This window comes from Rhinolophus ferrumequinum, chromosome 11, assembly GCF_004115265.2.
Source record: "Rhinolophus ferrumequinum isolate MPI-CBG mRhiFer1 chromosome 11, mRhiFer1_v1.p, whole genome shotgun sequence".
Lineage (NCBI taxonomy): Eukaryota > Metazoa > Chordata > Mammalia > Chiroptera > Rhinolophidae > Rhinolophus > Rhinolophus ferrumequinum.
In genome coordinates this window covers 25943702-25969314 of record NC_046294.1, presented here as the reverse complement: position 1 = coordinate 25969314, position 25613 = coordinate 25943702, and the positions used below count along the sequence as shown (strand labels likewise).

General features: G+C 37.4%; 1 protein-coding gene across 1 annotated transcript in view; it reads right to left on the bottom strand.

Annotated features, from left to right (window-relative positions):
* The window catches only part of DCDC1 (doublecortin domain containing 1), a 382228-nt gene that overhangs the window by 313334 nt on the left and 43281 nt on the right, over positions 1–25613 (bottom strand). Inside the window, exons 7-8 of the mRNA XM_033119858.1 lie at positions 15610–15815; positions 11–104 (exon numbers count right to left, since the gene is read on the bottom strand). Coding sequence (XP_032975749.1) covers positions 11–104; positions 15610–15815 — 300 coding nt within the window. The remainder of the gene's footprint in view (positions 1–10; positions 105–15609; positions 15816–25613) is intronic.

Sequence of the window (25613 nt, the reverse complement as noted above, 5' to 3'; positions counted from 1 at the left end):
TGCCGCTCACCTTTTGAAATATCTTTAATGTTTCTGCCATACAAATCAAAAAGATGTCTGGCTGGTGAATTTAGGTTCATTCTTATGGTGCAAGCGTCTAAAACCTACACAGGAATAAAGAAAAACAAAAAATAATTTTATCACCGTGAGCTCTGGCTATATTAAAAAAACACCACCACTACCACCCTCAAGGACAGAGATCCTTGGGAGATCATTCAGTACACATTCTTCCCTAGCCCATCGTCTCTGAATGCTATTAAGGATTCACAGCTTTTCCCCTAGACCTTAAACAGATGCAGCCTCCACCTTAGGTTCCCCACATTCTTATTTATTTATCTATTTATTTATTTATTTACTCATTCATTCATTCCATTCATTCATTTATTTTAAGGAAGGCGCAGCTCACAGTGGCCCTTGTAGGGATTGAGCTGGCAACCCTGATGTATTAGCACCATGCTCTAACCAACTGAGCTAACCAGCCACCTCTCCCCACATTCTTGATATTTCTACTCTGTATGTTTTTTCTCTCCATTTCTAAATATTACAAATCTATTGTTTAAAAATGCAAGAAAGCCTTTTGGTACAAATTATATTCCCTAGTTATTAGTGAAGTGTCAAACATCAATTTACCATTTAAACTAAGTAAAATATGAGCTATTTAGAGATTGTCCCATTTATTTCAACTAAAATTCCAATGATTTCAAAAATTATTTCAAATATTGCTGCCTTCGAGTCTTAAAAAAATCAGTCAAGAAAACTACATTGCTTTCTAGCTCAAAGATTCCTCGTTTCACTGTGCTGAAACATCAGTTAAAAATGTTTGTGAAAGCCAAGGTTTAAGAGTTAAATGAGTTTAAATAGTGGCATTTAGAAAATCAGATACTAGAAATTAATAATGCATCAGCAAAACTGTCATTCTCTCCTAGTTTCAGGATGAAAGGTCCTTACCGTGTTTAAGCAATGCTAACTTTTAGTAATCATTTCTCGGGGTAAATTATCAGTAGTATGAATTAGTATCAATATAAATTTCAAACAAAAGCCCTGAAATGAAGCCTCTACTTACAAGATCTTTCTTATAATTCACAAATGAAAAATATTTAATGGTGCCATCTTCTTGTAATGCTAAAGTTAATTAAAATACCATTTCCACTAATCTGTACCTGTTCAGCTTGATAAAATATTTCTTTTACAAATTCACATTTCGTTGATTTCTTACAGGTTAGCTTGTAGAGAACCCTTCTGATACTGAGATTTAAAACTATCATGTTGGAAAACCAGGCTCTCCTGGGGAGCGATTTGTTTCCAGTTCTGGGAGTCACCTCCACCCCTTAACCCCCCTCCCCTTACAACCAGCCTTTCCATCCTGCACTCCTGCTGCCGGCACATCTTGTGCAAAGTTTTCGGTTTCTGAAATAACCACCCTGGTGGTGGTGTGGTTACACAGCCTACAACCTCTGGGTCTGGTTTGCCACGACCGCAGTCCAGATGAGAGAGTATTAGCTCATCATCACCGCAGGCCCAGTGAGCCAAGTCTACAAGCCATCAGATCCAACAGTGTCGTCCTCCTCAAAGACAGAGAACCCTGACATCCTTTAACATGTTTCTGTGAATCAACGCCCAGAATGGAAGCCCCAATTCACACCTCCCACACGCTGTCTTCAGCAGGGGTCAGCGATCCGGCCACAGCCTGTTTCTGTATGGTCTAAGAATTGGGCTAAGAATTGTTGTACACTCTTAATTGTTAAAAAGATAATCAAAATCAAAATAATATTTTGTCACACTTTCATGGGATATGAAATTTTAGTACCCAGAAATAAAATGTTCTTGGAAAACAGCCACACTGTTCACATATAGATTTTCTACGGCAATTTTCACGCTACAATAACAGAGTTGAGTTGTACCAAGGGGACTTATGATCCTCAAAACTAAAAATATTTACTGTCTGCCCCTTTAGAGAAAACGTTTGCCTACTCCTGGTCTACTGCATCGTCATTACATAACCTTCTAGTTTTTCTTTTCCTTCATACATTGGCCTCCACTCCTTCACTCATGTCTAAAACCTTTGCATTGTGCACTCTGAAAATGCTCTAAATTGACTAGACCCTCACGTCTTCTAAATGAAACTGGGCTTTCACCTAAGTTCACAATTTCCCCAGAGCCCTCTCAAGTGGTGGGATTTTATTCTCTCGTATCACACAATGTCAAGTTTGGGAAAGTGGTGTTACTTACAACTCTATTTCTAGATAATTTCTCCCCAGCCGTCTTATTGGATAAAAAAAAACAAACAAACCCTGTCTCCCTGAGGATCCTGACATTCAAATGCACCATCTTTCCTCACTCCAGTCATTCTTCCTCATTCATGGATAAGTTTTGCCACAAAAATCCTCACTCTGGGTGACCCTTACTCTCCACTCTCTGTGCACACACCAAGAAGCCTGGTGCTCCTGGAGAAACTACACACATGAAAACACATCAACATTACTGGTCACCAACCTCCGTGTTGCCTCGATACTGCCCAGCCACTTCTACTTCTCTCCTTTGGTCAAATCTCTCTTCCCTCGCCACAACGAATGTTTCAAACCATTGGTGCTCTGCTTGTCTTCACCCAGCCTCCCCTCCCCTATCTCCCTCTTCATTTTCAGCAGATAGTATGACCTCCTACATCACAGAGAAAAGTGAAGCCTCATCGTCGTGCTACCAAAGCCACAAGCCTACTTACTTCTACACCTATCCTTTCTTTTTCTTCATCTAATTATAGGAGTCCCTGCTCCTATCTAAGGCCAATACCCCACCTATGCTTTCAATTACGTTTGCTCTCAGCTTTGAAAGCAGTATATGTTATCCATCATTTCTTTTCTCTCATGTGTATTCATTCAACTACTCCACAACTAGATTTTTCCCACTGGCACTTCAACAAGATCAAGTCTTCCCTATCTTAACTACCAAATCCTCCTTACCCCACATCTCCCTCTAGCTACTCCTCTTCACAACGGAATTTCTTGCTCTGTGTTTCTATTTCCTTTCTTCCCACTCGTTCTCAGGCCACTCCAGTCTGGTTTTCAGTATCATCTTACTAAAACAACTCTCACAAAGATTGCCAATGACCACCACGTTGACAAATCCAAAGGACATTTCCTCCATTCTCCTTTATTTTGACCTTTGAAAAACATTCAGCCACTTCTTCTTTGAACCCTCTGTTCCCTTGAATTCTGCAAGATAACAATGCACTAATTTTTCTCCTGCTTTTTCTGTCTCTTTCATAGGCTCATCCTCCTCCATTCATCCGCTGGAGTTTCAGAGCAGTCCTAACCCTCTGCCTCCCTGTAAGTCCTTTCAAGGCAATCTAATCAGTGCCCTGATGTCTCATCTCCCATCTACATACGTGCAACTTACAACTTGTTGTGTCTACAAGATGTGCAAGCTAGCAACCTCGACGTCATCTTTAAAATGCTCAACACCTCACTGGCCCTCACCTCATGTACCCAAGCTATTATCAAGGTTTGTTGATTCTTATTATCTCCTAAAATCGTAGAAATCCACCCACTTTCTCCATGTCTATGACCACACCCTCGTCCAAGCTAGTATCACCTATCCCCAGGACTCGGGCAACAGTTAACTAATAGTCTCGCTGCATCTACCTGGTCCAACCAATTTGATCTCCACTGAGCACCAAAGTGATCTATCCAAAAACATAAATCTAGTTATACTTTCTTCTACTCCTAACTACTCCTACTACTCCTAACTACCTCCTATGGGATTCCTCACTACTTTTTTGGGGGGGTGGGAGGGTGGCAAAAATCGCTAACCTGTCCTACCCAGCCTGTCTCTTCCTCATACACGGACCTTTCAGTTCATGGACTTCACCCCGTCCACTGTCATGAGTCTTTTCATATGCTGTGCATACTGCTTGTGTCCTCGACATGTACCCAAATAAACCCTGCTTGTCTCTTCTCAGAACACTTTCTTGTGCCACCTACTCCACATTTAGTACTGGGGCTATTTTACACGTCTCGTTCCACCCCTAGACGAAAAGCTCCATGAGAACAGGACCATGACCGGTTTCTCTCACCACTCATCCAGGTGCTTGGCAGACATTAAAATATCATGAATTAATGAATGAGTGAAAGTTAATATATATTATATCTAATTTACACTCATTTCATCATGCATTTTATATCGTTATCGAGAGCCTTACAAACCTAGCAAATAAAGTTTCTGATTAATTTATAAAATTATGCTATAACTAAAGTATGTGTAACCCCAGAAAAAATTTTTTTTCAAATAAAACTAATTATTTTTAGTACCACAGCACTGATTTTGTACTGTCCTTAGGAAATAAAATAAGAAACCTTGTTCATTGATAGGAATACTTCTGGATGCCTTCCCAATATGCATTCTGTACGTCATCCTGCTCTCCTCATTTTGTTTAAGGGTTCACCCTTACCCCTTTTGATACAAGGAAGGCTACAATTATCTTGATTGATCTAAGTTAATTATGGCGGTCCTATGTCCCTTGTCAGTTTTGGGGTGGACACATAATCTAATCTGGCCAATGAGACATGAGAAGGGTCTTCTAGGAAAGGCTTCTTCAGTCACAGGACAAAGATTTTCCTTTTCTACCTCTGGACAAAGCGGTACTTGGATGTGCAGCAGCCATTCTGGAACCAACATATAAAAGAGCATAAAATCCAGAAAATTATAGAGAACATAACTGGAATCCTGTCAGACTTTGCTTGGAACTGCCTTGTCTTTGGATTTCTTGCTTCCTTTTTGCTTAAGTCTGTTTAAATCAGCATTTTTCAGTTATTTGCAGCTAAATTCATCCTAATGAATAGAAAGAAAAAATGTTTTTGGCTCACGTTACTCAAATGAGAAACAATGCTTCAGTTAACTCAATGAGTATTTGTATTTTACAACAGTATTCACTATTTAAACGTAACAAGCAAACCATTTAATTAAGAAGCCAGAGAAGAATTTTAAAAGAAATTCAGCAAGCTGAAAACTGAAAATGAATGGATAATTATGAAATTAATTCACTGGATTACTAAAAATATTTCACCTTTGGCAATTCATTGTAGTTGTTCAGTAGAAGAGAACTACAATCTACCATGAATACTTTCAGAAAGGGAATCTGTTTTTACAGACCTTTTTTCTGCTAACTGAAAGACTGTCAAATACATTATAAATTTTCAAAGAATTGAAATATAATGAAATATACATGGCATAACTCTCTGCTAACAGCAACATTTTTTAATGACTTATAATAAAAATTATGATCATTATTTTAACCTGAAGATGCCAGGAGATTGGGCTAAACTTGTACCCATCTTATTAAATAGCTTAAATTTATTTTTCTGAATAAATCCTGGAGATAAATTTACTGGGCTGTTAAAAGTGGTGACAGAATGCACGTCAAATCTAGTTATTTGCCCTTACTAGTAATGAACATGACTATGATTTGTAAAAGCAATTTTTTCTTGTGAATTTGATATATAGGTATTCTGGCATTTTATTATTAAAATGTGAATGAGAAGTAGATAACCAGAGATTTTCTAAATAATCTATTAATACATACTTCTTGGATATTTTATCCTTAACTGATCTCTTATTAAGAATAAATAGCATAGATTACTTTTACATTTTTATAATTCTAATCATATTGTTATTGTTTGTTTTTAAATCTATTTTGATGTATAATTTACATGAAATAAACTTTATATATTTTAAGTGTACAATTCAATGTAAAATATGTAGAAAAATGTGTCTGTGTAACCACCACCACACTCAAGGTATAGATTATTTCCATTATTCTCTAAAATTCCCCATGCTCTTCCCCAATCACTATTCAGTACCCCTTGCTCCAGGCAACAACTGATTGCTTTCTGTCAGTAGATAATAGTTTTGTCGGTCCTACAGTTTCATGTAAATGGAATCATATAGCATGCACTATTTTATATCTCTCTTCTTCCATTTATCACAATATACCAGGGGTGCCAAAAAAATGTATACACATTTTAAGAGATATTATCTATGCTCTAGCAGTAGTTCACCTTAATCAGAAGTGTCGGGATGCTGATGGTAACCATTTTGAGCACCTCTTGTCATTGCAGAAGTCAAATGTAACTTGTATTCATCTCTTGTTATCGGTATATACTGAGTATTACAATTAATACAGTTTTTTCCTTTATTAAAATGTATATACATTTTTGTGGCATCCTCTGCATACTTGTTCTTCTTAGCGCTGAACAGTATTCTTTTGTACAAATATATCAGTTTATTTATCTATTCACCTGTTGGACTTTTTGGGGGTTATTATGAGTAAAGCTACTGAACATTGATCTAGAAGTCTTTGTGTTGACATGTGTTATTTCTCTTGGGTAAATACAGCAGGTCCCCAAATAACATCATTTTGGTCAACGTTGTTTCATTATAACGTTAATGAGATGCCATAGGAACTAAACTCTTATTTATATCAATTAGCCTATGGTAAAATTGGTTTCACCATACGTTATTTCTCTTGAAGTCACAGAATCTATCAACACAAAGTGAGGACTTAACTGCACATAGAAAAGGGTTGCTAGAATGTGTCGTAAGTGTATGTTCCCTTATAAGAAATTGACAAACTGGTTTGCAAAGTGGCTGCATCATTTTGCATTCTCACTAGCTGAACTTGGGATTTCAAGTAGTTCCAGATTTTCACCGATATTTAGTATTGTCACTTTTTAATTTTAGCCATTCTAATGTATGTATAGTGGTAGTTCAGTGTGGATTTAATTTGCATTTCTTTGATGATTAATAATGTTGAGCATCTTTTTATGTGCTTATGGTCAATTTCTATGTCTTTTTTAGTAAAATGTTCAAATCTTTTGACTTTTCTTACTGAGTTCTTTATACATTCTGAATGCAAATTTTCCATCACTTGTGCATTTTCTGAATATTTACTCCCAGTCTGGCTAGCTTTTTCATTTTATTAATGTATCTTTTAAAGAGCAGACTTTTTTTTTACATTTGAATAAGGTACATTTAATTGTGTTTGTTTGTTTGTTTGTTTTTTTAGTTCATACTTTTTAGTCCTAAGAAATCTTTGCCTACCCAAAGGATGTAAAGATTTTCTCCAAGAACTACTAGTTTTACAGCCTACCCAAAGGGTGTAAAGATTTTCTCCAAAAACTACTACTTTTATTTTTGTGTGTGTTTTTTGTTTTGTTTTGTTTTTAGTTCATACTTTTTAGTCCTAAGAAATCTTTGCCTACCCAAAGGGTGCAAAGATTTTCTCCAAGAACTACTATAGTTTAACTTTTTTACAAAGTAGATCTATAATCAATTTTAAGTTTTGCGGTGGTATGAGATAGGGATCAAAGTAATTTCTTACCATACAGATATCCAATTTTCAGCAATATTTATCAAAAAGACTATCTTTTCCCCCATTGAATTATTAGAAATAATTTGCCCATATGTCTGTTTTGCAACTGTCTGTTGTCTTCACGTGAATTCTTATGCCAATATTGTCCTTTCTTGATTACATTAGCTTTATAATAAATGTTGAAATCAGGTAGTACAGTTCCTCCAAATTTGGCTAATTCTAATTCTGTTGCATTTCATAAGCTTTCATTGAGCTTTGTGGCTCTGTGGCTTGATATTTTTCATGAACTCAGAAAAAATACTGGCCATTTCTGCAAATATATTCATGCTCTCCCAGTCTTTCTAGGGCTCCAGTTATACATATATTAGACTGATATTAACCCCACAAGTTACTGACACTTGGTGCTTTTTTCAGCCTTTTCCTTTTTCTTCTGTATACTTTAATATACCATTTCTTCTATATAATTCTATAACCTATCCAGTGATTTTTTTCATTTATGATAGTGTATTTTTTCACATCTGGAACTTCCATTGGTTCTATTTTTAGTTTCCATTTCTCTTCACATTATATTCATGGTTTTCTTCAATTCATTTAACATATTTATAATAGCTTTTGAAATGTCCTTTACTGTTAACTCTATTTAGGCATCTGTTTCTATTCATTGACTTTTCTCCTAGATAACGATTACCTCTTCCAGGATCTTCATGAAATCCTTACATGTTCAACAAAACCCCTTCCCTCTGACTAATCAAAACACAAATGTCTACTTACCCTGTGTATATTCTCATAGTTGTTTCTTTTTAACACCCCCATCAGTTATTCTTTCACTGGTAGTTGTTTGTGCCAGGCCATGTGGAATACACATTACGCATGAACAACTTAATATTTAGCCAAAGACACAAAGAGACCCTTAGGCAAATTTGGGGAACTATTCTTCAAATAGCTCCCTCATTTTTGGCATTTTATGGCAAACTCCAGCTATTGTAGTCTCCCAGAACTTTGATGTCATTCTCTTCAGCCTGTGTAGACCACTGTGTTTTTCTTACAGCCTCTCTCCCTACACCAAGTCCAAAAATTGTCTCCAGGTAAAAGATGGGGTAAATTGTAGGACTAATTTCAACTTTTCCTATTCTCTCAGGTATTATGGTCTGGTGCTTCTTGTTGCTTAATATCTGAAAATGGTTGTCTCATATATTTTGTCCAGTTTTCAATTGTTTAAAATGGAATGACTAGTCTGATACTAGTTATTCTGACTGTAAATAGATGCCTTGTATTTTTTCAATGGTTATATTAACTCATTTTTAAGTGAGGACACATTAGGAATTAAAATGTATGAAAAAGTATATTCGTGGCAGTCTCAAACAATGAAAAAAATATATTGTTTTTGAAGTCAGAAAACAGGTACTAGTCCTAGCTATTCCAGTTCACCCACTTTGGATATGGCAGTTAGCTTCTCTAAGCCTTAGTTTTCTGAGTTGCTTGATTAGATGGTTTCATAGACTGTGATTCTAATCTCCAGAGATTAAAGTTCATCAAAGATACTTTAATGGGAAGGTATGTATGGAAACTAATTTAATAAACCCTTCAATTTAGCTGGTGTTGTTATATGTTCTTAAAAATTAGATATATTAAAATATAAGTATAAAAACTATAAGAAAATTTTAATAAAAAACAAAAACAAATTTTGCCTTTTTAGATTTCATACCAAGTTTATGCCTTAACTATTTAGGGGAGTTAAAAGGCATAATGTTAAGGACTATCTTTAACTACCATCAGTAAAGTAAATCTTTAGACTGAACATTCTCATTTGTTTTTATTTCAGTTCAGGAAATCCACATTATTTTTCCTTAAGATTTCATTGAAGAAAAAATAAATTCTGACTACTGAAAAATTATAATGTTCTAAACTAATCCAATTGCATAACTTTATAATTCACATTAAATTGGCTATCCATGGCCTCTTGAAAATAAACCATATGATCAAAGTCTATATTTTTTTAAAAATCTGCTTTCATATTTTTTAATCTATCAATCCCTGGTATGAACACTAGGCTAATTTTTTTAAATAATGATAGTATCAATGGGCTTTTCCTCAATCATCATAAAAAGCTCTTTAAAGAACTTCCAACATACTAATTATGCGTGACCTCCCCTGTTGGAATCCATGTTCAGCATTCTTAATCAAATTTTGTTACTCCAGTTGCTCCCTTTTGACTCTTTTAAAATGTTCTCTAAATTCTTTTACCCCTACTAATGGGAAAAATCTCTGTTGTTATAGTTACTGATTTGTGTGTGATCGTTCCATGATCATGATATTATGTGGCATTTTTTTTTTCAATTGAATTGGGACTTCCTTAAACTTGAAAATTTCCTTGAAGTTTTTTTGTTTGTTTAAATTTATTGAGTTGTTTTTCAAATTAACAAACAGTGAACATGATACAAGCCTAGATTTTCCTCTGGTTTAAAGGTATCTGAAAAAGTTTATTACTTATTTATACCTTGACAGTCATACATTTGAGGAATTCCCTCAATACTTATGTGGTTTTTCAGTAATAGCAGGGAAGTCATTAAAATGAAATATGTTTACATACAATATTAAGGGAATATTTATTTTTCCTAAGTCAGAGTTGCTACTCCCGTCCTGATAATTTGTAGACTTTTTCCTCTTCCTGATTTCTGAACTCCCTGCACTAGTTCTAATCTACAAACCAGTGATCTAATTTCTTATAATTTGTTTTCTCTGTCACACAGCTTATTTTCTTTCTCTTAAAACCACATAAGAAGTAAAGGAGAACAAACAAGAAGTCTATGAAGATTCCCATGAATTAGTAAGTTTGAAGTTTTCAGAACACCAAAACAAGAGTTCTCAAACTTTAGCAGGACGAGGTCTGGAGACGTTTATTGAAATTCAAATTCCCAGGCCCCACACTCAGGAGATTCTTAATCCAATAGGCTTGGAGTGGGGCCACATAACCCACAAGATTCTAATGAAAGTGTCCTGTGGACCGTACTTTGAGAAACAATGGCCTGCAATAAGTATATGATGCCTGCAGGTGACAAAAGGGAGTATTGTGTTCTCATTCAAGTAGCTTGAAACTATGTTTTCTGAAGTGGGGTGTACAAACCCCAAGACACTGAGCAAAACAATTCAATGAAGTAGGAAGAAGATATTAGAATTATCTTTTTACCTTAAAAAATCCTCTTTATCAAAGTGAAATAAATGATTGACATTTGGCATTTGAGAGAGAGAGAGAGAGAGAGAGAGAGAGAGAGAGAGAGAGAGAGAGAGAGAGAGAGAGAGAGAGAATAAATCAGAAAGGAGACACCAGTAACAAAAATGCTGGAAGCCAGAAGAAAGATAATTAAGTGGTAAAGATTTAACAGACCAGACCTGTTGAAACTTAAGCAAGCAGACATAAACTTGCTTTGGTTTTTCAGAGCCCCCAGAAAGGCTCACAAATTTGAGCCATCAGTTAGTTACCTCTAAATAATGGGGCTGAAAACAAGTGTGGGGACAGAGCCTCAAAAAGCAGTTTCCAGGCTCTCGGCCTCACATAGAAAGGTGCTGGCTCAGGTAGTAAATGGCCATCGACTGTGATTAAATGGCCATCAGCTGTGGCTAGTTGGCCGTCAGCTGTAACCAGTGCGCCACTGGCCACTAATATAACTGCTGTGGCTATGCTAGCAGGAAAATGGGGGCTAGAAAGAAGATGGTGGCTGAGCTGGCAAGCGTGGATTGCAGTTAGGATGGTGGGTCGCGGACAGTGTGGATCCAGCCTCCAGTGAGAGTATAGTGCCGCCAGGGAGAATATAGCCAGTGAGAATGACTCCCTACCTATGGCTCTGTGGGTGTTCCTCTTTGGCCTCACCATATCCTGCGTTCTTATGTGGGGAGCGGGAGCAGAGACCCCACCAGACGCCCTGCACGACACATGGCGTAGTCGGCAGGGTCTCCTGCATGACAAATGGCGCAGCGAGCAGGGTTTCCCGCACGACAAGTTAAATATTTTTATAAAAAGCAGTTAAACCACAGAACCCTTCTCCAACACCAAGCATTCAAACAAGGCAACTACACTTCTGCAATCATAAAGAAAGACAGATTTGTTCTCTGGAGAGGCTAAACCAGAAGAATTCTGGAATCGGAGGCGCCAAGCAGATGTGAAAGTGAGGAAGTATATCTTACTGAAAAGAGGGGAATTGAATGAAAATCTAAATACTGAAAGTACTTTAGCCCCCTTTTCCACTTGGCTACTAACTCTCAAATTGGCAGACTCTATCTGCTGAAACTGATCAGCCCCAAAGAAAAGATCTAAAGAGGAGGACAATCAGCGCCCCCACCACCTCCCTTGGAAGCCAGCTCTCAATAAGACACACCTGTGCTCAAGAACTTTTCAATCAGCTTTTAGCTCTTCACTTTTAAATAGGATTAACTCATCACTAAGAAAAGCCTGTAACAGGAAAGACCAAAACCAAATAAACAAAACAACCAAGTACTTAGAGAAACAGAAATCCCAGGGAGCAGAAGTAAAAAATTAATTGGATTGGAAGGTAAAGATAAGGAAATCTCCCAGATAAGAAAATTAGAAGTTCAGTTCAGCAGATCCAAGGTATCAAAGTGGGAGTTCCATGAAATCAGAACAGAAAAAGAATTGTTAAAGAAATTTGGGCGAAATTTCGCATAAGAGAAGTATGAGACTTTGCTGACTGAAAAGACAACCTGAGTATCTAGAACATCTTGGAAAAACTTTTGAACCCCAGGAACAAAGAGATGATTCTACATGTTTTCAGAAAGGGAAAATAAAGAGCAGATCACCTGCAAAAGGTGAGGAATCAGAATGGTACCAGACTTCTCAACAGCAACACTGGAAGCAAGAAGCAATGGAGCATATCTATCTTTAATATTTAGAGGAAAGAATCATTTCGCAAAATCTTAAAAACTTTATCTCCCATGTTCTCTTTCTAACAAAGCCACTAGAATATACGTGCACAATAGAATAAATGAAGATAGAGGAAGACTAAGGAACTAAGAGAAAAGGATCCAACAGAGGAGAGAGGGAAAGATAATGCCAGTTTGCTAGTGAAGGGAGATCCCAGGAGAGAGGTCATAGGAACAAGTTGAATCTTTTTATAAATTAGAGCAAGTTCGAATTGGAACAAGAGGACAGGGGTCTTTTTCATTTTTTCACTCATTTCATTATGTTTCTCATTATTTTCTTCACCATTGAAATCACATGTCATTTGTGATAGTACAGAGAAAACCAAGCAAAAACCAAATAAATATTATTAACTGCTGAGAAGAAAAATAAAGATTTCTCATAAAAGAGATGCTGTCCTGGATAATATAAAAATCCCCACGATTTAATACCACGTCTCTGACAATGACTTTAAGAGATAATTGAGTGAAAATAAAACTTAGCCACCACAATGCTAACCTTAAAAGGCACCACAATGCTAACCTTAAAAGGTTATTGTATCGAGAGCAGACATTTTCATTTTTCATTTACTTTACATCTGTGCCCACAAATTTTCCTCAATACCTTCTTCAACCCATGGATATACGTGTTTATTCTGTACCCCACAGTGGCAGGTGCTATGATGACTACTAAAACCAAACTGAGTAATTCTAAAACCACCTGATTCAACTTTCAAAGGAATGGCCCATAGTTCTGGTATGCCAGAGTTTAGTAAAGAATTACATCACTTTAGCCATCATTTCAAATTTCTTAATTACTTAACCTCCTAAAATAAATGGATTTCTTTTTGATTCTGCACTTATGATTGAAATACAGTCGTTTCCCCTTGGCTCCGTTCTGAGCTCAGAGAGGACTTTTATGCTTTAATTACCTTATTTTACCAACCTTCTTCAATAATTCTCCCCTTATCCCACTGCAATAACCTTCACCATATTACAGTCCTTTACATTCTACTTCAGTTTTGTATTACTTAGTAACATAAAATTTTTAAGTAATTTAAATTACTGTTTTAAATTTTATCTAAAATAGCTATTAGAGGGAGAATTTGAGATCTTGCTCCCCAACATATATCGTCAGTTCAGCTCAAATAAACTCTTACAAAAATTCTCTAAAAACAAAAATAGGTATTAGTCTCAACATTCCTAATGTGTTATCATAAAAGAAAAAATAATTTGTGTTTCTCCTATGAATATGCCACCTTTTTATTCCTATCACTGATTTGGTATTAAATATATAAATAGGGCATTATCCTGTGATTATCAACAAAGCTTTCAAAATTTAAATTTTATTTACAAAATAATTAGCTAGGGGGGCGGCCGGTTAGCTCAGTTGGTTACAGCTCAGTGCTCTTAACAAGGTTACGGGTTCTATCCCCACATGGGCCACTGTGAGCTGCACCCTCCACAACTAGATTGAAACAACAACTTGACTTGGAGCTGACGGGTCCTGGAAAAACACACTTAAAATAATTAAATGCTTAAAATAATAATAATTAGCTAGCCCTATTTTTCTCCTCCAAAAGGTTCTATTGACACCCAAGACCAATATTATGTTGCCTCCTCTCCTTTAATTCATTTTTAAAAGTGATAATTAGAAAAATATTTACAATCACAGTTATTACTGAACCATATCCTGAGTTTTATAAATTGTAAAAATTCTTTAACTTCTACAAAATGCAAGAAGAAAAAAAAGCTAAAGAATTCCTTGATCCAGTTTTAAATAAATTGCTCTCTATAGTCAAAAAGCAAACTAGCAGTGACATTTTTATTTACACTCAACCTTTCATCTAAGAACATGTAATCTGTAAGAGTGACTATTACCCCAATTTTACCACCAAGGCATAGAATTAGAGCCTGAACTGAAGTGAACTCGAGAGGTTATCTAATCTAGCTTCTATCTCCAAAAATGACTGCATTTTAACAATCCAAGAGATATGTCCATCTTCTCTATTTTTCAAAATCTCCAGGAAGATGTTATAACTTGCCTTAGCAATTCACTCTGGTGTGTATATTATCCCTTGTTTTACTCATAATCCAAATCTGCAGATAAGAAGGAAATAAAACCTGGTTTCCCAGCTTCTCAGTAAATGTGCTTATCGAGCTGTGGTTATAAAAACAACCACAAAAATAAGTAGATGAGGAAAAAGGACATTTTGATAAAATTTTCCAATACCTAGTCCATTAGTTACCCGTTTCAGGCAATAATTATTTTGAAAATAATCTGGTATAACAAAATGATTTACACCTGTCTTGATTTCTTAATAAATATTTCCCTTTAGTAAAAAAAAAAAAAAATTCTACTAGATATGTATTTATAAGTCCTAAAGATAAGAATGGCAAATATTTATTGGGAATTTTCTGGGTGCGAGGCATTATACTCCATGTGTAATATGACACTGAATCCTCACAACAATTCTATGAGGTAGACACTATTGTTATCCCCATTTTTTAGATGAATAAATCGAGGGTCAGAGAAGGTAAGTTGTCTAAGGTCTCATAGATAGTGAATGATGACGTCGGAATTAAAACTTAGTTTAGTTATGTTTTATTCTCTAATTTATTTAATAAATGTTAGTTATTATCATTATTACTATTATTATCAGGCTGCTTTAAGATTGGTTAAAAAAACCTTATTTGTAAAACAATTTTTTTCAAATTCCCATTAGTTCCTCCAAATTTTTTAATATAAAAGATGATCTGGAAGGGATAGCATCTTTTAAAAAAACTTGTACTTATATAACAAGTAATACTTTACTATTTGTTTTTTAAAGTTTGCTGGATTGGTACACGATTTTTCTTAAGCCTATTAGATTTGCTTTTAAAAATGTACATGGATACTTCAAACTGAATCTCAGTTATTTCAGACTTATTCTTTTGAGAAACAGTGGTGCTTCTAGGTTTTATTATTATTCTAAGTCAAAAAGTGGAGATTTAAATTTTGAAGCTAGGTTAGATTGGCTTCAATCTAAATATCTTATAAAATATTGTAACCAACTAGAATGTTTTCCCAAACGTAAACCTAACTTTTAGTAGGTGAATGGCCAACTACGTTAGCCAAATAATTTCCTGAAATACTGTTGCTTTACTACAGTAATTTATGCTGTTAGTACAATAAGCATACTTCTAAACAGATGAACTTTTGTATTCTATATAATGCTGTATTAATATTTCAATTTATTAAGTGACATTGATATTGAGAAGGAAAAAAAACACATTTGAAAAGCCATAAAAACTTTGAAATGTGATTTATACTTCAATATTGAAGACAAAAGTACCTTTTTCATTGTTTCCTTTCCCACTGCAATTTCGTGCCCATCTTGCCCCGCGCCATTCTTAAAGAACAGAATTCGGACTGAAGCCTTCTCAGTAAGTTTCTTCATTCGAATCGAAAGAGCAGGCTTAGTTTTCTGTCTCTGAACATCAGTAGGAAGCATCAGCCCATTCATTGTCCAAGTTACTTTCTTCATTAACAACAGATGGTCTGGAAGAGAATTTTTTTTAAGTCAAGTCAATATTTGGCTTCAAAATTAAAAATGGACACATCATGCTTCCCCTCCCCCTGTTACCTATATCATATACACTGGCCAGTCTCCATTTAGATGCTGGTTTTCTGAAATGCTACCACCAGCTTCCCACTAACCGTGACATAAGCTGTAGCAAGCTGTCTGCTCTGATAGCCTGCATAAATCATCATTTCTGAAGGGAACAGATGTTCAGGGTATGAAAGAGTAATACCACAATTTAGTCCTAATTAAAATTCACCTTAGCATGTCTCTACCATGGATCAGATGCCCTGGGCTCAAAGGGTCCATAGAAAGGGCCCAAGGTCCTCTGCCTATTATAAAACAACATGGCTCTTGAACTTTCGTGTTCTTTAAGGTTGGGAAACCCCTTTTTTTCTCTCTTTAATATGGTTTATTATCTGTGTTGCTTTAAAGATGATGACCTCCAAATAGTAACCTTATACATAATTCTTCTCCCGTGACGAGACTGAAGGTGGCTTCTATGACATGATTGGTGAGAGAATCAAACTATTTCACGAAAAATGAAAACGAGTTTTGCATTAACAGTTTACTTTTACTTATACATCTTCAAAGATGTATGCCGGAATTTAAGTTTCAAAACTCCCACTAATATTACTGGGAGTGACACTAAATTACTATGTATGCCTTTGAAAATGTAAGGATAAGAACAGAAGTGTGCTATATTGCATACTAAGTTGCTGTCAGCATTCCTTTCATTTTAAGAGGCTTCACGTCGTAAATAAATAATTTGCACCTGAGTTATTTATTTGTGCACTCAATCAATTTATATTACATTTTCTTTTCACATAAATACAAAATTATGATCCCTCCCTCATCTGTTCTTTACTTGTCCTAATGAGAGAACTAAAATTTTATTTGTATACAACTGAAAATAGCTGCATTTGTGTGCCCAAATTTTCAAATAACTCTTCTCTATTATAACTTACCTTGAAAGAAGCACAGCCTCTTTGACTTCGAAATGGTACTTTACATCAAATCTATTACTACTGATGTGAAACATGAGCCAGTGGCTGTAACTAATCTTCAAGCCCCAGAATGGCTACATTAAATGTTCATAACACCAAAAATCCTTGTCTTTTGCTATCTCAATCTCTGTCTTCATCTCTCTTCCTCTTATTCACATTCTCTCTCTCTCTCTCTCTCTCTCTCTCTCTCTCTCTCTCTCTCTCTCTCTCTCTCTCTCTCTCTCTCTCTCCCTCTCCCCCCTACTCTCTCTCTCTGCCTCTCTCTCACACACACACACTCACACATGCATACACACAGGCAGAAATATGAGCAAAACTTGCAGGATAAATTAAACTAGACTACAGATATGCTTAAGCCTTCAAGAAGATGAAAAGTATTTTTACAGATATTAGTTACTGTATTTTGTCATTTTGTAATCTAAAATTGATAGGAATTAGAGTCAGAAATACAAGCTAGAAGTTAATGAGTTCATATACACCCAAAAGACTTGAAAACAAGCAGTCAAATAAATACATGTACACAGGTTTATAACAGCATTATTCACAACAGCCAAAAGGTGTAAACCAAATACTCAGCAATGGATGAATGAGGATAAACAAACTCTTGTGTATACATACAATGGAATATTATTATTCAGCAACAAAAAGACTGATACATGCTACAATGTGGATGAACTTCAAAACACACTAAATGAAAGATGCCAGACATAAAAGGTGACATATTATATAATTCCTTTTATATAAAATATCTAGAATAGGTAATTCATAGAAACAAAATGCAGACTGACGGTTGTCAGGGGCTGGATGGAGCGGAGAATGGGAAGAAGTTAAATAGGTAAGAAGTTTTACGCTGGAATGATGGAAATATTTTGGAATTAGGTAGAGTTGGTGCTTGTATAACATTGTGAATGTACTAAACGCCACTGAATTGTTCAAATTAAAATGACGAATTTTATGCCATGGGTATTTCATCATAATAAATAAATAAAGGAGGAAGAGGAGGAGGAGGAGGGAAAAGACAAATGGTTAGTATCTCTCCGAAAATAAAAAAAGAAAACATCTCTCAGTTGGGGAGAAAAGCTAATAAATTCTTATAGTTTGATAGGAGTTACCACCAATCTGGATACCACCCTGCCCCAGATGCTTTGCATAATGGAAAGTTTATAAACCTTCAAACGAGGTGTGACTCTCTGCTCTCTTACTTAGTGCCCCTAGATGAGCTAGTCCCTGCATCTCTGATCTACAAAGAAACTAGTGGACTCCACTCCACCACCTGAGGAGGATTAAATACTTAATATATTAAAGGACCTACCACACTGAACTTACTCCATAAATGTTGGCTTCTTCCCCCACGTCCCTGAAATCCTATGCACATTGTGGAGCATTAGGGTATATGAATCATTACATCAGTCAGTGTCCACCAAGCAAAACAGAATCCACCCAGAGCATCTGAGCACAGGGGACAGACTGCAGGCAATGGGTTATGTAACTGATGGAAAAGACCAAGAAGCAACCAAAGGACAGTGAGGCAACCCTGAGAATTGGCAATGGCAAGAAACCAAGGCCGGAAGGAGGAGGTGTTACAGGTGTCCAGATTTAGAGAATCTTATCAATAAATGATTTTCCCCTTTGATTACTTTGAATGGGGCCAGGATTAGGGAGAGGCAAGTGAAGGGCCAGGAATGTAAAATGTAAGGATGCACACACAGGGCAGTGCAAGTGCAAAATCCTCAGAGTGAGTGCCTCCAGATTTTGTACTTCACTCTCCCCCCCGTAATCCCAGCCCTGGCTTGGACTATTTCTTCTATTAAATTCCATTAAAAATCATGCTTACTATTAGCCAGATGCTGTTTCATGTGATTTATAGCTATTGACTCACGTAGTCCTCTCAACAATTTTATGAGGTAGACATTATAATGTCATTACCTCATTTATAGGTGAGGAAACTGAGGCACAGAGAAGTGAAATAGCTTGCCCAACATCTTGCAGCTGGTACGTGGTAACACTGAATTACGAATTTAGTTCTGGAAACTGGGCTTCTAATCACGACACTATTCTGTCTCTACCATAGATTTTCTGCCATTATCACAAATTCAATACTTGTATATCTAAATAAAACAAAATTTCACATCTTTCCACACAAGTTGATGCACCCTTCACATTTCTTATTTCTATCAATGTTTCTACTGCTCTCACAGTTATATACTATCTCAGGGAGATCTTAAACCCTAACTCCTATTACTTTCTCTTCAGCCAAGTGCTTATTCATTCAATGATATTTAGCGTGTGTCCACTCATCAATATACCAAGACGACAGCTGTGAACAGGGCAGAATAGCTTGTAGACATCACAGCCTCTTGGGGTGAAACGGACAGTGAAAGGCCTCTCTGAAAAGGTGGTATCTGAGTAGAGAGGCCTCCACGATGAGAAGTTAGTGATGAAAATCTGGGGGAAGAGCATTCCAGGTGGCGTGAAAATCAAGCACAAAGTCTCTGAGGCGAGAATGAGCTTGGCATGTTTCAGAAAGAAAAATAAAGTACGTTTGGATAGAGAGAAAGTGTATGTGAATAAAGTCAAAGAGGGAGGAAGGGGCCAGATTGTGCAGGCCAGCATAAAGGGTTTGGATTTTATTCTGGATGTGCTAGGAAGCTACTGGAAGGCTCTCAGCAGGGCGCTGTATGAAGAACAGACTACAGTGGAGCGTAGAGGACACTGGCGGTGCCACCACCCCCTGGATTCCTTTTACCAGGCTAGTGCACCCAAACTCTAGTTGCTATGAGTCCCAGTTGCTAACACCTCACAGATGCACCCTTTTCCTGAGAACTGCCCTTGGCTGAAAGGAACCAGCCACCCAGCCAGGAAATACCTGTAAGAAGATGATCTCATCCCTCCTACCTAGGAGTACAGCCCACAGCCAGTGACTGACTGACTGGGGAACACAACGGCCAATCCCCTTGCCTCAAGAAGGGGCAACTCTTGGTGGTGTATTTCCTACTCCAGACTGGGGCTAAACCTCAGCTCAACAGAGGGTTTGGCCAGGCTTCCTCCTCTACTATATGCTGCCTCCCTACACACCTTCCAGGTTTCACCTGAGAGTATTCCCACACCAAGTCCCTTGCATAAAGATCCGCATCTCGACCTCTGCTTCCAGCGAACCTGCCCCTAGACATAGTCAACGAAGGGAAACCTCTCAGCTATTTTCTTCAAGCATCATTCCTTTCCATTCCCAGTGGGTCCCACTTGCCCATTTCTCTTTCCGCCTACTGTGATCTGTAAGAACTTCCAAATTGTATTTGATACTCCTCCATTACATCTGACATTCTATACTCCAATTACAGCTGAATTTTCCTAAACACCAATTTTATCATTGCCAGAAAAGAAAGTTACTGGAGCTAGCTTTTCAAGTCTTCCACGAGTCAGTCAGTCAACCTGTCTGTCTGTCTGTCAGGCAGTCAACAAATACTTATTTGAGCTCATTGTATGTGCCAGACCTGTGTACGGAATATGAAAAACAAAACACACAGTCCCTTTTCTTAAATTTATGTCTAACAGGAGAGTATGCCAACAATCTGACACTACCCAAACTTCCTGACCTTTTTCTTACCCTAACGTAAAGCCTACCTAAGCCGATCTGTTCATTATCCATTGAGTACAGCAAATTCATTTCTAACCCCATCCTTCACCTATTCACACTGAAGTCCTTCTCAAAATCCAGTTTAAGATCTTCCTTTATTGTTTCAGCCCACAAGGAGAGGAATCACTCTGAATCCTTAGAGCACGTGCAGCCCACAGCACTCATCAGTACATTCACTTATTCAATAATGTTCGAGAATCTACCACATGTCAGGCACTGTGCTAAGGAAAGAGCACATGTCAGGCACTGTGCTAAGGAAAGAGCATACACTATCTGGAATTATTATGTAGATATTTATTAGACTAGATCCTATTTCGGCTTCCATATTAGACCCTCAGAAGGTAGGAATCAAGCCAGCATTTATCACTTTGTTCCAAGGTATAAACAACTTCACTACACGTGGGATAGCTACCAGATATGAGCTCTTCCTGTGCATTTACATGTTCAACTGATAGCAATTTAATTTTTTCGCTTTTCCCAAAATACGAATTGTTCAAAGTAAACTTTATTGCTTGTTTATATCCTTACCATCTTTATTGCCTACTTCTCCCCAGTATGAACTTACATATGATTGATCTACCACCTTGATGCTCATGGATGATCACAATGGCATAGAATTTCTTCAGGAAAAGACAACTTGCCAAGGAGAATTTCTTAGCAAGTGAAGGTCTAGGAGTGGAGCAGACTGGCATGAGCTCAAAGTATATTTAAGGCAAATTCTTACATATTCCTCAAAACTCCCTTTGGGGTCATCTCTCCTAGTGAGCGCTTTCCAGCATGGACACCCTCCTTTCTGCTCTTTGTGAAGACGTCTACCATGGAACTTAGCCCACGGTGCTATCCCTGTATGCTCACTGGGCTGAACATGCAGTTCTCATCTGGTACATGGAGTCGGTACTCAGTAAGTGCCAAATGAATTAACAAAGCTATATTTTGTTACAATAAAACTTATTCCAATAAAAGGAATGTATTTCTAATTCCATTACCTGAGAACATCTAATGACACTTTACTGACTTAAAACATATGCAGTCTAAACTTAAAAAAGATCCCATTTCTCAAGTTATAAATAGGTTTTCTGAAAGAATTTTGGATGGACCTAGGAAAACCACACAATAAAGTAAATATTAAAACAAACTTGAAAATACTTATCATATATATTGTATATAGCTTTTGGAAAAGGTACTCCTACTTTCCAGATCTTTGTCGATATTGATAAACATGGAAAGACTACTGGAAATATGTGAAATGCTTTATATAAAGATTTACATATAACCTGTAAAGCAGCCTAATAATACTAATGATGACTGAAATGTATTAATAATATACCAGATAGGCAGCAGAGCCTAGTGGTTAAGAGCATAGGCTCTGAGGCCAAACTCTCTGGATCTGAATCTTAACTTCACCTCTTAATAGCTTTTATAAACTTGGAAAATTAAGTCAATCTCATTTTGTTAGATTTCTTATCTGAGAAATGGAAACAATAATAGTAATTCCTTATCTGTTGTACAGATGAAAGGAATTTCTACAAATAAAGCACTCATGTATAAATATGAAACACTAAATGTTGGTGATATTACTATATTCATAATTTTCATCAAGAACTTAGCATACAGAAAGCAGTATGTTAAGGGCTTTATATACACTAACCCCATTTATTTTCACAACCTTAGGAATTAGGTAATATTGTCATCTCCATTTTATAGAATGGCTAAATGAGATCTGGAAGAATTAAGCAATTAGATCTGTACGACATCCATCATGTTACTCAGAGGCAACACTCAGGCTGAATTATTCCAGAGCCTACTTTCTTAACCAGGACACTGTCCCTCATGTGCCTAAAAAATAACAAAAGAATTCCTCTAATTTAAAATGACTGGATAGTGCGTGCTTCTTCACTCCACTTTCCCACATTCCAGCACAGTCCCACTTAGCACCATCTAAAAAGAAGCTGCCCTTAGTGCCTACATTTTGGTCAAAATGTCCTTATGAAAACTGCTGTGACTCTGCTTACACATCTTTGTGTCTATGGTCAATCAGAATAGTCTGATGCAGTAGAATAAGGTTTGTTAACCTTGGCAAGTATTGGCATTATGTTATCTGTTGCAGGGCTGTCCTGTACACTGGAATATTTACCAGCATCCCTGGCCTCTACCCACTAGATGCCAGTAGCACTTTCCCATTTGGAACAACCAAAAATGTCTCCACGCATTGCCAAATATTCCCCTGGAGTCAAAATTGCCCTCAGTTGAGAATCATTGCAGTAAGGAGTTTGAGACAACCTCTTCTTTAGAAGTGCAGGGAGCTGAAATAAGCTATTGACACATACCATGCTTTTTTCTAACTCCGGACTTTGATCAAGCCTTTTTCCCTCCTTCTTTGCTAGGCTATTTCCTTTCCTTCTCAACTCAGTGACACCTCTTCCAGGAAGCTTTCTTTGATCAATTCCTCTTCAGGCTTCACAGCTTCATCTTTGTGTCCTAAATATTTTTGAACTTCTCCATTTTTTCTATGTGTGTCCCTGTTAGACTTTGAGCATTCCAAGGGCATAGAATGCGTTTTCATCTGTGTACCTCCACTATCTGGTACACTGTAAACGCTTGTTGGATGGTTAACAAAATAATAAAAGTTGATCATATATTTTCAATGTAAGTGTTTGTTCCCTGCTGTATAGTCAGCACCTGAAATAGTGTCTGTCACATTGTAGACGCTCAATAAATATTTGTAGAGTATTTGTCAAACATGTCAGATAAGAACATGACAAGTATTTCATTAGTTAGATATTAGGCAATATTTTAATTAGGTAGATATTAATTTGACTTAGGTTTTCTCTGTATTTTGGGGAAAGATTAGATTTTTATACTCATGATTAATTAGTTTTTTCATTACCATGTCCCCCATTACATTTACTCAGAAAACAAGAATATGTATCATGGAGGACAGCTCAGAGTAGGAAGAAGCAAAAAGTCATAGTCTTACTGCATTACAATGCATTGGCTTCGGACCTGGAAAACCTTGTGGTTGAAAAACACTTTTAAACATTATTGACTCTCACCACCCATTTCATTTACTCAATAATTCATTTAACAAACAGGCACTGAGTACCTACCACACGTTCCCTACTGGAGACACTATACAGAAAGGACCTCAAAGAGTTCTTGGTATTGGGGGAGCACAGAGTAGGGAACCTGCCACAGCTTATGGTGGCCAAGAAAGGCTCCCAGAAGAAGAACATGACATAGGACGTGGATACACGAAGTGGACAAGAGAGCAAAATCCAGGAAGAGGAAGCAATGTAAGTGAAGGCCCAGAATCACGCAACACATGATAGACCCATGGGAGGATACTGAACACAGAGATGGAGCAAGGAATGTGTGAAGCAGCCAGATCGGACACAGAGAAGTCCCATACCTCCCAAAGCAGGCCATTCCATCTTTCGGACAAGTGAGACCGTTGGACAAATCTTCCTTTCATTCTGGCAAAATCCACTTCCCTCTGAAACAAAGCTATTGGGATATGAGGATAAGGGCAGCTCTAGAGCAGCATGTCTCAAAGTGCAGGCCATGGGCCTCCTATGTGAGAACCGGCTAGAGAACCAGGGAACCTTCATCTTTAGCAATAAATACCAGAAGATTCTGTGTACATCACAGCTCTCGGGACATACGCCTTCATATGACGAAATGTGGCTGAGGACCGATGGCCAGCGTAAGCACGATTACATCAGAGATGAGAAGAAAAACAGAATCTAATTCTTCCATGCCAGCACAGAGAACCTGACGATGAAGACCTGAGCAGGTGTTAGCCTTGGTGAGGAACAGGACTCATCTCAGAGGTTGAGAGTAGACGGAATGAGGGGTAATCAAATGATGAGGGGACATAGGCTATGTGGGGCAGAGAGGTAAGCTGAGTATGAAAACAAGAAATTTAGTGCCATCTAAATTCACTTTGAACTTCTAGGAAAATATACTAGCCCTAGCTAATAAATGCTTTCCACACCTCTGTCTTTCCTTAACTTTCTCATCTCAAAACGCTAGCATCATCCCCGCCCCCACCAAGGGCTTAGGCTATCTTGTACCTTTGTAGGAATCGGAAAAGAGCCTCCCCACCACCCCCGTGGTGGAATTAGAAAAGGGCAAAGCCAACGCGGTCCCTCAGCTGTGCACAATGAGCAGTGCCCTTTCCAAAGGTCACAGGCTCTCCTCTTCCTTCCTTCCTTTCCATAATAGCTAATGAGCACCTACTATATGCAAAGAACTGTAAGAAATACAAAGGGAAGTAAGTATCCAATGAAGAACAGCACCACCATCACCCCCCAACCCCCCAAAAAAAATTAAGGAGAGAGGAGAATGGGCAAGAAAAGGCTTTCCAGAGAGGATATGAGAAGGCTGAGAATCTCAGACCTATAGATTCCGGGGAGAATCATTTATCCCAGCACTCCACTTCTGACCATTGTCTGGTCTCAGACAATCATTAGCATAACCATTAGCCTCTCTGCAATATAATTATTCTTGGGCTGGCTTTCTCTGGCCCCCTGCCAAAGGGGAACATTCACAAATCTACATATGAATTTGGGGTAGGGAATTTTTTATATACTCCTTCTAAAGGTCCACTCACAGTTCACAGCTAAGCAGGCTGTTCCAATGAGGTCTTTTCTCTCCCCTCACCACCACCTACTTGGGATATGGATGGTTCACCATGGCACCTATTTCATTTGGTCCTTCATCCATACATTGAACAACACTTATTGAGCATCTATTAAGTGCTAGGCCCTGTGCTGGAAAATGATGGTGACTAGGCAGCCACGGTTTCTTTCCTAAGCAAACTTGGTCTAGAGGGAACACCACATACATTTACTTCACCAACAATTACAAATCTGATTACAACAGGGGACACTGAGAGTGCAATGGGAGCTTATCCTTACTAAGTGGGAGCTTCAACAGAGGAGGATCAAATACAATGCCTACCTGTGTGTGAATCTTCACAATAGGAGCCGTAGAGTTCTGCTTTGGAGAATTCCTGACTCTCTATCTCGTGACAGTACTCTAAGCAAAGTCTCTCAGTCCCCACACACCCAACTGCCAAAGAAGGGATCCTAGTGTCCCCCTTATCATCTCATCCCCTCCTTTAAATTTGCTAG